Source organism: Pochonia chlamydosporia, chromosome 6 (genome assembly GCF_001653235.2).
Source record: "Pochonia chlamydosporia 170 chromosome 6, whole genome shotgun sequence".
NCBI classification, from domain to species: Eukaryota; Fungi; Ascomycota; class Sordariomycetes; order Hypocreales; family Clavicipitaceae; genus Pochonia; species Pochonia chlamydosporia.
The window spans coordinates 1,686,528-1,699,712 of record NC_035795.1 but is presented as its reverse complement, the minus strand read 5'-3'; the positions used below and the strand labels follow the sequence as shown (position 1 = coordinate 1,699,712).

The window sequence follows — 13,185 nt, the reverse complement described above, 5'->3', positions numbered from 1 at the left end:
GGCTGAAATGGAGTAAATAAGGTGTAAGCAGTTATTGTTATTATCGCAGGACTAGGTTGAGGAGAGCATAACATTGAAGACTTGACCCATTTCACGATTTGATAGCAGGAGCACGAGCTGGAGCTGGTGCTGGAGCTGACTGGGGAACTGCACCAGACTTGTCCCCTCACCTCAAGTCCTCACTCTCCTGACTGCCGCCACAGAGACATTGACCACCAACTTCAAACAACCAAACCAGACAAGACTCAATTTGACCCAATCCTCCCACCCTTTTCCACCATCCCTGCCCATCCGCGCGACACCATCCCACGAAACGAATCTCAACCCAAGACATCATCCGAGTTTTTTTTTAAACACCCCATTGACGATCCGCCTCGGAGTATTTGTCTATAGCTATCGCATCGACCTTCCTCGACCCCTCACCACTTTTGCTTGTCCGTTGTTTTTCACCCGCCGCTGACAGCAACGGCCTCCATTCTCTCCCTGCCTCTTGCTGCCCCACCGACCGCGACCCGGCCCAAGTCGTGACCGCAACGTCATTTCCTCCCGTCCTTCACAACGCACAACTCGAGACACGCGGCGCTTCGAGCAGAGCCGCCATTGCAGCATCATGGATACGAATATGGAGGACGTCGGCAGGGCGCCCGCCGATGTGTCGCCCGTCCCTAACGAACCCGCTACCATTCCTACGCTCGATGGCTGGATCGAGAGTTTGATGAGCTGCAAGCAGTTGGCTGAGGCTGATGTCCAGAGACTCTGTGACAAGGTAAGCATTACTGAAAATCTTAAGGAGGCGCTGGCCAGGTTTCGACGGGTGTCTGCCTTGAAAATGCTGGGATCTCTGGTTCTTGCTCGCGGCCGCCTCTTGTTTCTTGTGTGGTGGACCACTGAGGCGGTCGGATCTGACATCGATGCTGGCCAAATACCGTTCCTGGGATCTTCTTTTTGTACTGACGAGTTTGTTTGCGGCACTATAGGCACGAGAAGTTTTGCAGGAGGAGTCAAATGTTCAGCCAGTGGTATGTACAGCCGCGATTTATCACAGCAGTCTCCGCAAGTCATTTGCCATGGGTTCTGATACAACGATTTAGAAATGCCCCGTCACAGTCTGTGGTGATATCCACGGACAGTTCCACGACTTGATGGAGCTGTTCAAGATTGGCGGCCCCAACCCAGACACAAACTACCTCTTTATGGGTGAGTTTTTAAATTTCCGTTCTTCAACGCTTTTTCGTGTTTGAATTCTAACAGGACCTAGGTGATTACGTTGACAGAGGCTACTACTCGGTCGAGACTGTCACCTTGCTTGTCGCCCTCAAAATTCGATACCCCCAACGCATCACCATTCTCCGAGGAAACCACGAGTCTCGGCAGATTACCCAAGTCTACGGCTTCTACGACGAGTGCCTCCGAAAGTACGGCAATGCCAACGTCTGGAAATACTTCACAGACCTCTTCGACTACCTTCCCCTCACCGCTCTCATCGACAACCAGATCTTCTGTCTCCACGGCGGTCTGTCGCCCAGCATCGACACCCTGGATAATATCAGGGCCCTTGACCGAATTCAAGAGGTCCCCCACGAAGGCCCTATGTGCGACCTTTTGTGGTCAGACCCTGATGACCGTTGCGGCTGGGGTATCTCGCCTCGTGGTGCGGGATATACCTTTGGACAGGATATCTCGGAAGCTTTCAATCACAATAACGGCCTGACGTTGATTGCCAGAGCTCATCAACTGGTTATGGAGGGTTACAATTGGTCACAGGACCGGAATGTGGTGACCATCTTCTCAGGTAGGTCGAACCGGTTCAATTTTGCCACAATTTCGGGTGTACCTCTTACTAATCACGTTGCTAGCTCCCAACTACTGCTACCGATGCGGTAACCAAGCAGCCATCATGGAGATTGATGAGCACTTAAAATACACATTGTACGTACCCATCAGGACAGCCGGCCCAACGCTCAGCTACTAACTATTGTTGCAGCTTGCAATTCGACCCTTGCCCAAGAGCAGGAGAGCCCATGGTCTCGAGACGTATGTTCTACAGAAGAATACTCTGTCAAGATGAGAGGCTAACTCGATACAGGCACACCCGACTATTTCCTCTAATTTCACCGCTATTGGACGCACCGAATACGCTTGCGTTTGCCGGCCACTGTTGTAGAGACAATAGACGTGTTGGAACGGATGGAAGCGGGTGTCCCGAACGGTGTACTTTAATTTTGATGCCACAATCTACGGGACGGGGAAATGCCGCCATGACAAGATTTCGTGCATGCGGGATAGGGCTGTACTGCCATGCCCTGTGGCGGCTGGATGAATGCGGGTTTTGCTCTGGCGGACCCGTGCGGCCCTCGATAGAGTCACAAGACCAGAAGGGGAAGAAGTTAAAAAATACAGAGTTGTTCAGTTACGATGAAAATACCCTAGTCGTAAACGATGACGTTTCTGTGCCTGTGATGATTATGTTTGTGCCTGGAATGTCAAGTATGCCTGTTTTCTTTTTGCTGATTTCAAGTGTTTTGATACTGACTCATATATTAACCATAAAGCTTATATTATATGGTGGAGCATTAATGCTATTACGCTCACCTACACTCATCAAGAGCAGAGACTATTCTATAACCCGATCCTGTTCCCTCCCGTGTGCCCCTTTCTATCCATGCTCGCTAAATGCATCAAATCAAGTCCCGTTGTACAATTATATGTATACGATGTGAATCGCGTCACATCTTTCTCATCCCTCATCTACACGACTGCCTGGCGGTTCAATTCATTCCTCGCATCCGCCTCCCACTGCCTCTCCTTCTCCCTCTCCTCTGCACCAGTCCTCGGCCTCTCCTCATCAGTGACCACCACGTCCTTGACCTCTCCGTCCACGCCATTAGAGTAATGACCCGGCTTGCTCGACCCATTGGGCACATGGAACCTCAGGTCGAACCTGCTCAGCGCATATGTAAACACAACAATCAACTCAATCAAGTAATTGACGCAATAATACGCCGCCTTGTGATGGAACCAAGCGGGATTACTCGCCGGCCGCTGCACATACGCCACTCCCGCGCGGAACCCAGCCCCAAACGCAAGCAGCGTAGACGTGAACAACACCAACACGAGTTTCGTCCTCATGCTGCCCTTCTTGCCGAACTCCTCCACCGGATGCGCCCGCGGGAGCAGCAGCGTCGTCACAATGATAGGAATAGGGAGGAAGGCCAGCACAGCGAGAAACGTCACCGCGAAGAGTTGTATATCCCGCAGCTCAGACCGCACGTGCATGTCAAGCGTGTAGAAGCTATACACGGTAGATATAATCACCATGACGAGCAGCGCCACGACCACCACATACAGCGCCTTGAAGGTCAGGGACACGGCCTTGGTCCACCCCAGCCGGGGCTGGTGCGCGCGGAGAATGCGCTGCGCAAGAATGAGGTTCACGATGAAGAGCAGCAGGACGCCTGCATTGGTGAGGATGTTGGCGGCGATGGCGATCTGCGCGTCGTGCGGGTAGTTCGCCCAGACGATGCGCATGACGTTGGCGCTGATACGGGCCATGGAGAAGCCGAACAGGAGGGCGGAGAGGATGAATTTGTGGTTGGCGCGGCGGTTGCGCTGGAATATGGTCATGTTGAGGGCGGCGGAGAGGATGAACAGGGCGATTATGACGGATGATATGGGCGTGTCGACGGAGTTGGTGGGGATGCCGCCTAGGGATGCGCCGGAGGGAGGGTATGGAGGGCCCTGGGAGGTGTTAGTGGTGATGATTTTTGGTGGTGTTTTTGTACGTACCATTTTTTTGAGTTGTTCTATTGATGGGCCTGAGGGGCCGGGATTTTGTGAAGACATGGCGTAGATTCAGTTACGGGCACGGGCTCTGAAGTGGCTACAAGGTTTTGATGTTTGGTTTCTGGAATTTGATGGCTTTGAAAAACGTGGGAAGCCACGATTTATGTATCACGGACATGTTGGCGACGGGAGATGGAACAGGGGTAAAACTGAACATATTTCAAATTAGCGTAGCTAGGTGACACAATGGTTTTGTCCGCGCGATGTGAGTTTTGGCATGGCGGATGTGGTTGTCATCGGGGCTCGCGCATCTGGAGATGCCGGTAGTGTTTTGTGGTGTGGAGGAAGTTGCTCCGTGTGTTGGGCTAGTGGGTGTGGCGTGAGCTTAGCTTGGGGAAAGGTGAAGAATGGATTGCTTTGTTGTGCAGGTGCTTCGGAGATAGGCATGTTTGCCGTCAAGGTGAGCGACATGTAGAGAGTAGAGAGTATTGAATTGTTGGATTTGTTGGTATTTACCTGCACTGAATTGCTTATTGTCTTAAAATACAGCTTTACTTTAATCAGCGGGAATAGGAGCACGTTGTTAATTCCCTGTGACATCGATGCAAGGAGTCAAGTAATAGCAGTCGGTCCACACGGACGACGGAGGATCGGGGCTCAAGACACGCGAGCGCCGATGTGTCACCATACAGCCCCCTCATTGGACGATCGGTGTTTATTATGTGGGGCCACAAGTCTGTAAGTGACCTGAAAGTAGGACAGATCGTTATGCTTTTTCTGGATGCAACAAAAAAAGAAAATGATGTTCCGTGATTACAAAATCTTTAAAACTAGGGCTCCGACACCGAGATGTTGGGGGATATTTTGTGTTAGTAAGCTGCGCTGATATAGGCAACAACGTCATTTCGTGACGAATATTGGCACTGAGCTACAAGGTACCAATAGCGCGTCGGAATCGAACGTAACCTCCTCACCTAGAAGGACGGTGGCAAGCCATTTGACTTTTGGTTGTTGCATCAGATTTGATGGGTTGATTTTAAAGTAGGATATTTAGGTTTTGTACTCTGGCAGGTGATCAGAAAGTATGGGTATAGTCTGCTTGAACGTCACGCCGTCTGTCTGGGTTCGCACTATAGCGCATGTAAGTCACAGCAGAAAGTATGCCAGCTACAACATGTGCTCATCAGTACATTCATTTATATGTGCGTCTAACTGTGATGGTGTAATGGGCGCAGCTGCGGCATGTATGATCTTGCGTTCCTCTCCTGACATTTCTTCTACAACACAGGAAGGATACAGTTGAAGGAGACGAGTGACTAGAATTTGCGTTCTACTCCCTCGCCAACAATGACCTTTGTCAAGGTTTTAAAAACGTACACCTTGAAATTCTAAATCATGGTGTCAAAGGATATACACGCGTAGCGCGTGGCCTTGCAGAGACCTAACTTCCAAAGTGTCTAAGCCGCGTGATAGCTTCCACCACAAAAGTATATCCAAATGCACGAAATACCAAAATGCCAGATATAAACTAGGAACACCGTTCCAATCTTCATCCCGCAATCCTCCAACCTGCATCAGTCAGTCTCACCTCCGCGCGTCAACCCCGAACCGGCATCACAGCACACATCCGCCACCAAAATGGAGGATGTTGACCTCACAGAGCTCATCCAAACGGCTAACGATGCCAGTACCCTCATGGAAACCCTGTCCCTCCAGTGTCCTAAATCACCTACCCCTTCCTCCCTCATTCCAGATCTTTCATGTGCATCTTCCGTCAACGAGCCTGTCACGCCCTCGAACATAGACCCGGCAACCGCCGTCATCTCACCATTACCCTCCGCAGAAGGCCAGGCTCGCATCCGCGCCCGCAGACAACACCGTCTAGCCAAGAAATGCCTCAAAAGACAGGCCCGAGACCGCCTCGATTCCCTCTGGCACTCTGGATCCACAGATGCCATCTTCTACGGCCTCGTCGTCCTGGCGCCGCGTCCATGTGCAGGTGAATTCGCCCAGACCATCTGCCAAAGCACCTCGTCACTGGGACATCTTTCCCTCTGGACAGTCGCCTCTGCTAAAAAAGGGGAAGGATTCGGATATGCTGTCACCTCGCAGTTCCAAGGCGAATCGTGGAAGTACAGACTCGGCAGGACGGACAATGCTCGCGGTATACTCCACGCGCAAATGTTGGGGATACAGCTCGCAATGGAGCAGGCAGTTTGTCATGTGAAGGATTTCCCACCGACGCCGCTGACCGGTATGACTGTGAGAGTCTTTTCAGACTCGCACAGCGCGTTGAAAAGGATTCGTAGCCTCCCGTTTGTCAGTATCCAGGGGGCGCTGCAGTCATTGAAGGACGTGTTGGAAACGCTCGAGGCCATTTCCGATTTATCACAGGAGCTGGACTTTTTAGGCGCAAAGTTGGAAATACATTGGGTTCCGGCGAGTGAGAAGGTCGCTGGCATTCGCATTGCCAAGTCGGCGGCAAAGTATGCGAGGTTGAGCACCCGCGAGACGCTGGAGAATGATTGGACCCCTGCTATGCCGGCGAGGGCTGCGAATAGGGCTCCTGGCGATCCTGGGCCGTCGAATTTGCGGTTCGAGAGCACGAGCGATGATACTGTTGTTGTGGAGAAGAATGTTGAGGAGGTTGCTGAGGACAAGGAGGCGAAACCGTGGTTGCACAAGTTGCGATGGTTGAAGGGGTGTTTTTAAATACACAGGCCAGGTTGACATGGTGTGATGATATATTGGAGGTTGACTTTTCACAGCCTGCAGCATGGTAAGAGCTGGCAGTTTGGGCGGTTTGTTTTATGTTTTCTGAAACCTGTCGTACCGAGGGAGTTTATAGTTGGACTATGCATACCAGTTGGACACCAGTAGCCAACTTGGATTCGTCCTGAATTGAGTGAATTTGAAAGCCAGATGTCCGGTTGCAGCCAGCCGTCATATTCAATACTTTCTCTCTTAAAAGACAGCCACGAGCCGTGCATGAGCACATGCATCATCTTTGAACTCCAAAGCATGAGATCATTCTCAACCACGACCTCGACTCCCTTCTGGAGCACGCATTGCGTAAATAAACTGTGGTTCCGTCTAGGAAATTAAGCACGTGTAGTTGCCGACAAGGCTGATAGCTGGTACGCCTCGTGTGATGAGCACCTCGATTTGTCAAGATTCCGGTGTTTAGATTCGGCACAAGCCTACGGTTCCATTGGAGGATATAGTTCGCTGTAAGGTTTCTGCATCATTTCCACTCTACACTTGGTACGTCTTTGTAGCTGTAGGTGACGGTGACGGTGCTCGGCTGTTTTGATAAGTAAAGAAACGATGAGCTGAGTGACAACAAGGCAAATTGTGGGTTGGGAAACAAACACGAAATGTCGAGGCGTTAGTAAGACCACGCAGTGTATATACACTCCGAAATCTACTCTGCATCGGTACTGGTAATATGACGCGAGAGCTTCTGACAGGACTTCTTCGACATAGCCATCTGGAGCTTGCCCTGTTCATGACTAGGCGGGCGCTGAACTCATGGTTTCAGTGGTTCTATCATCCTCACCGAGACCTTCGAGAACATGATGATTCCAAGCTGATCATCAATGGGAGACTCGCTGATGCTCGATGTAAATGCAAGTATTAGTGAAGTATTAAACTACTGGAACAGTCCGGGCAGCGGACAGACAAGTAGGCTACGTACGCAACTTTAGATTCATGTCGACTGTTGCTTGTTAGGGAGCCATGAGAAGGGACGAATTGGAAACATTCTCGAAATCATAATCCTACAACAATTATTAAAGTGGGTTGTTTCAGTAGTTCTCAACGCCAGCCGCCGCCTGGGTGATTGGCGGAACAGTCTTACGTCGCCCATAGCGTGTAAATTTCTGTGTATCCTGTTGAGTACTGGGACAACTAAACACCAAGGGCGGCCAAGGTCGCTAGCATCCGTGCGTGTCTGTGGTGGCGCCGCCTCCTTGATCGCGTCGCGCAAAATAGTCGCTGCCACAGATATGTTATTACAAACCCCACTGCAAAAGCCTTGCCACTTGGGTTTTCTGAGTAACTTGACGCACAGTCTTTTTCGCCTCGTGTTTGGTCCTGATACATCACCTTTGCCCTCCATACATGAAAACATCAGTAGGGGTAGCCCTTGCGTCAAACGACGGAACAAGGAGTCGCAGCGCGAGTCCTGTGTTGATAAACGGAGTATACGAACGATTCGGGCGGCTGGGCCTGCCCAATCTTTCTTTTGTTTCTCAACCACAGAAACAAGGAAATCCGGAATTCGATAATCTGGTCTCCACCGAAAGAAAAAGGAATAAATGGGAGGCGAAATGTCTGTGTCGCATTGGCCAGTTAGGCATGGTGCAAGAGCTCAGCAAGAGGAGGCATAGAAATATTGTTTGTGCTTGCTTTTTACTCCAAGTCATCAGCCCCCATCTCCATCTGGGGATCCCGTCTCAGCCTGAGGTTTGTTTGAGAGAGCCCAACTGTAACACTGTGTGATTGAATAGTGTTGGAATGCGGGAGTCATGATTCACGGGCGCGGATTTATTTAGAGCACACCACCACGTGGAAATCAAGGGCACAGTACCACAACTGCTGTCGGTACTGAGTTCATGAAACCCGGTACGAAACAAGCCTTTCAGCTTGGGGCCATGTCATTTGTTGCTTGCATCGCACCCTGTGTTGAAAGATTGCGCCAATATTGGACAGGTCCGATATGCCGGAACATGGAAGCACTGTACCGCGCGTGCCGTTTCAATAGGACAGATCGGCGCAAATTGAAAATGCGAGCTCGTCGCCGTTGCCACAAGTCACCTGGCCGCGGACAAAACAATCTGAGTTTGACGATGTATGTAATCCCATTCGCACATGAGGGTGTTCAAGGAAGGTTACCATTGGCCAGTCGCAGGTATCGGCTCTCTGGTAACCCAACTGATATGCTCGCCATAGAAAAACCCAGCAAGCTCCCGGTTGCTTTAATTAGTCTGTGATGATCAGAAAGAGGAAGGCTCAAGGGTCCCTTGCGCGGTGGAATTGGTGGACTGGTTTGACTGGTTTGACCGGCACGCTGGCCTGGCTCGATGATATTTTGTTTCCTCTTCTGCTGAGTGCCTGGATGTGGGAATGTTGTTGCTGCTGTCCAATTGTCACCGAGCTGGTTCCTTCAGCCCCCTGGCGTCATCCCCCCGTCTGTTCCTGCGTGGCCCTGTTCCGCAAAATTGCAAAGGCTCCCCACGACCTCGAATTGCTCCATTTGGTCTCCGCTTTACGTTCTCCAGCAACGGCTGCTCCCTGCTAGTCTTTGATGGCTTGTTGGGGCCTTCGAGCCGTTCCTGAGCCCACCGAGGAAAGACCCAAACAACCGTCTTGCACAGTACTCTTCTGCACCAGGAGTCCAGGTCAACAACCGGTGGTTGGCACAGGCGGTCGGCCGAGCATGCAAAACACGCAGCGTTGGTCCAGGAAAAATACCAGGATACGCGAGGCAGGGCGCGTTGTTCTGATGTAAGGTACGATGTCGTCTCAGTCGTGTTTGCTGCAGGGTGCGAGCACTAGCTTGCTGCAAGGTGAGCAGAAATGACATTGGCGCCCATGACCACCGGAGCCGCGAGCCCGGCAGCTTGAAATGTTTCTGTCGTATGCCCGTGGCGTGCAGGGCGTTCATCACTGGAGCTCGAAAGCGTCTTGGATGCTGGTTGGATGTTCTGGTCAATGGATCACCTCCATTACGTCCTGGTTGCGTCTCTGGGCTTGGAGCTAGGGTTGGATTGTTGGACAGGGGGCGGAGAACTGACCAGAGGAGAGGATGAGCCGGGCTGGCAGGGACCACCAGAAAGAGGCATTATGAGTGTGACTTGGCTAATTACAATTAGCATTGGCCAGGGGGGGAGAAGATGAGAGAATGGTTGATGTGGTCTCTTGGTGCGAGGGAAGTGTGTGAATGATTGAAGAAGGACTGGAGACGAGGCCGAGGAGAGGAACGAGTTGCCCCAACCCAGTTAAGCCGTCAACGGTAATGCAATCTAAGTTGGGTTATGTATTTGAAGTTATGTGCCAGCAAACAGGCAAGGGCATGCAGCGTGAGGTGGAAAGGAAAGCGTCAAGTCTGGTCTGGTCTGGTGGGTTCAATGAGTGTGGCCTGCATAATAATATTCAATGTCCATGTCCATGTCCATCCATCCCTACATGGCCACGGCCAAGTCATGTCTGCAGTCTGGCCAAGTCAAATCTGTCTGGTCCTTCGGCAAAAACACCAACGCCAGACTCCCCCAGCTCTCGCACCGCTCCTCTCCACGGCTTCTGTGCGCACACCACTCCTCAACACTCCACACCCTCACATTCTCCTCCTTCTTTCCTTTTTTCTTCTTCTTCCCTTTTCCTGTGTCCGCTGTCCATCGCGTAGCTTTTGGCCCCGCTGCTGGTTTCTTGACGTCTCATCGGGCTCTGCCCTTTGCATCCTCTTCTCTGGGATCCAAGACGTCCAGCAACGACCCCCCGTCTCCTAATAACTACGTACGACCCTACGACGTCGACTTCAACTTCGACCCTCGATCTTGACTCGCGGCGATAGTGCTCTTTTCCGTCCGTCGTCTGCGGCCCATCTCTTCGTTGTCCTTGCCTTCACTCTTGCCCGGGCTCGAGTGCATCGACTTCGATCTACGCCATTCGTTTTCATTCAATTCAGCCCTCTAACTAATTCCTTGGCTCTGTCCAGCGCCTGCCTCTCCTTTCAAATTTCCAACCGAGTGTTCCAGTTTCGACGACGTTCTTTCCACCTGCGACATTTGCGCCTTCATTTCCTGTTCCTGTTTGTTACCGCGACCTGCAACGGCCAATTGGCCCTTCCTAATTTTTCTTTTCATAAAGAACAGGGTCGCATTCTGCTGCCCTTCATTCTCCGTTGAACCCCGTGGGATCCCGACTACCTGCAACATCAAATTTGCATCCTGCGCGATTACTTGTATTTGAACCCGAGACAACGATACCCAACGAATATCAACTGCGGATTGATTCGACTTTTCACACCAAAGATCTTTTCTTTTTGGTTAGGATATCCGTCAACACAGCATTCATCCGCCGACAGCTTTCTTACTACGGGCGGCAATCGTCCCCCGGTTAATTTTGCAGCTCACTGCATGGCAAGTCGATAGCCCTCACCAGCTCACTGGAAGTCACCACGACATACATTTGGCGACAATCAGCATATTATTGGATGCCTGCTGTAGAGAGCCTGGCGATGGAGCTCCCGCATATTCACAATGTCTCGCCAAGGCGACCTAGTCGGCGCAGCAAGCGCAGTCACACAGCTCCTATGGACAGCTCTCTAGCCCGCCGTGCCGGAGCACTGACTCTCCTCACATTGATATCTGGTACGGCATCGGCGCAAAGCACTGGTGGATGTATATCATTAAAGAGCTCAAAGGCATGTCCTGCTTTTGGATTGGCGTCTGTTTCGACCAACAGTGGCATGATACAGGTCTAGTAAGTGGTGATGGTTCTTTATATTGGCAACTGCAAGACAAGCAACTGACAAGCTGTCCGATTTAGTCCTTTTTTGCAATTTGTATCCGACACAGCCTCTTTCGACTACCAGTTGACCACTTACGTGAAAACATCTTATGTCAAAGACAAGTAAGAATAACTTCAATAGTGGCAGTCCGCCATTCTCCACCACTGATATTAACATTGAGAGTACAGATACCAAAGCTTGTTTGGATGTAGTAATATCAACTATACTGACTCGAGTGATATGTATGCTCGGTACACAACAACCCTGTTGTGCAACACACTCGTTCAAAAATCAATTGGGCCTTGCTCACTTTCTGGTAATGCCGCGCGACCTTTATGTGCCGACACTTGCGCCGACTTTGCGCAGAGTGAAGCCTACATTACCGCAAACAAGAATCTCTGCTCGAATCCAGGGCCCGATCTTAGCAAACTCATCCGCGCCGACTTTGCAACCTGCTCTCTCCCCGACGATGCCCTTACTAGCAAATGTATTGCGGGCTTTGACAATGAGTCAGATAACTGTGGTTTTGGTAACAGCACCATTGGTCTTTGCTCTTATTGTGCTGCTGGAGGCACAAACTCAACAGACACGTGCTGCTATAACGCCAACGCCGAGAAGCGATGTGAAGGTGTAAAACTCCCTACCATCACCGCGACCATGACCTTTACGACACCGACGGCGACTTCGACGTCAACTTCAACTAGCACCCCAGACACTTCCAACGGCAATGATGGTGGACACAGACTCAGCGGTGGTGCTATCGCAGGCATTGTTATCGGCTCGCTTGCCGGAATTGCCCTTCTGGCTCTTGCCATCTTTTTCTGTCTCCGAGCTTCGCGGCGCCGACGCGGAAGCCAACAAGGCAGCATCTTCAACCAACCATCGCCTGCGCGAAAAGGCCCTCTAATGGCACAAGCCAAGCAGACCGCACCGGAAGGATATGAAGTGCTACCTGGTGGACGAGTAGCTCGAATGGCTGCGTTGGAAGGTCACACCAGCGGATCACCAACGCAACGAAATGGCAGCAATGGAGTGGCGGCTTTTGTGGGCAGTGGTCCTCGCAAGGGAACTGATACACAGTCTTCGTCAGACGAGTACGCTGAATCGCCCGAGCGTGGAGGTGTCTTGCGGCCCCCTCCTACTTCTAGAAGACATGGCTCCTTGTCAAGCGGTTCCGTGCTGGGAAGCGATGGCCCTCAGTCGCCTGGCAGTGCTGGGTATTCTTCACCACTCGGCATGGCGAGCCAACAATCAGAGCAGCTACCCTTCTTCAAAGACTACTATTCCCAGGATGATATCCATCCTTCCGATAAGGTGGCAGTTCTCTGGGCGTATCAACCACGTGCTGCTGACGAATTCTCCCTCGAGCGCGGTGATATGATCAAGGTCGTCGGAATCTGGGACGATGGCTGGGCTACAGGCATCATGCTGGACGAGCGTGCAGAGGAGTGGGAGGCTAGACGACAGGCCCAACGAGACAGCGGCGTCTCAAACACATCGGGTATTCGGGATGAATCGCCTGAAGCCCAAGGCGATATGAAAGCCTTCCCCTTGGTTTGTGTCTGTCTCCCGGAACACTGGAGAAAGACGATAGAGGGCGACGGCTCAACGGAATCCGCATCAAGTCCAGTGCCCACAGGACCTACGCATATTTCATGATACTAGGGGACTCGGGAGCTTTTCTTACATCCTAATCTCTGGCGGCGGTTTCCTCTTTTCTTATTGTACATATGGAACTACTCACGCCAATTCTGGTTTCAGCCGGTAGCAGCAGAGCCTCCGAACCAGCAGCATTCAGTTTGAGGGTACTTCAAACAGGATGCTGAGCGACGTACATAATCTCTTTGAACGACGGAAAAACCAAAAAAGCAAAAATCCACCAACAGCTT

The 13,185-nt window shown here is 51.4% G+C and overlaps 4 protein-coding genes across 4 annotated transcripts; 3 read left to right on the top strand and 1 right to left on the bottom strand.

Moving 5' to 3' along the window:
• Positions 1–610: 610 nt before the first annotated feature.
• VFPPC_14528 (serine/threonine-protein phosphatase PP2A catalytic subunit) lies at positions 611–2,109 on the top strand (the record flags this gene model as incomplete). Its single annotated transcript, XM_018292296.1, has 7 exons — positions 611–766; positions 978–1,019; positions 1,092–1,197; positions 1,259–1,792; positions 1,857–1,929; positions 1,985–2,034; positions 2,087–2,109. 7 exons carry the CDS (start codon positions 611–613, stop codon positions 2,107–2,109), a joined length of 984 nt encoding a protein of 327 aa, XP_018140740.1.
• Positions 2,110–2,748: 639 nt separating this feature from the next.
• VFPPC_09049 (family c-likeg-protein-coupled receptor protein) lies at positions 2,749–3,843 on the bottom strand (the record flags this gene model as incomplete). The annotated part of the gene is made up of 2 exons (XM_018287651.1): positions 2,749–3,738; positions 3,787–3,843. The coding sequence occupies 2 exons, from the start codon at positions 3,841–3,843 to the stop codon at positions 2,749–2,751; spliced, it is 1,047 nt and encodes a 348-aa protein (XP_018140741.1).
• Positions 3,844–5,421: 1,578 nt separating this feature from the next.
• On the top strand, positions 5,422–6,495 carry VFPPC_14529 (RNase H domain-containing protein; the record flags this gene model as incomplete). Its single annotated transcript, XM_018292297.1, has 1 exon — positions 5,422–6,495. One exon carries the CDS (start codon positions 5,422–5,424, stop codon positions 6,493–6,495), a length of 1,074 nt encoding a protein of 357 aa, XP_018140742.1.
• Positions 6,496–11,023: 4,528 nt separating this feature from the next.
• On the top strand, positions 11,024–12,955 carry VFPPC_09050 (SH3 domain-containing protein; the record flags this gene model as incomplete). The annotated part of the gene is made up of 3 exons (XM_018287652.1): positions 11,024–11,268; positions 11,335–11,418; positions 11,485–12,955. The coding sequence occupies 3 exons, from the start codon at positions 11,024–11,026 to the stop codon at positions 12,953–12,955; spliced, it is 1,800 nt and encodes a 599-aa protein (XP_018140743.1).
• Positions 12,956–13,185: the final 230 nt, after the last annotated feature.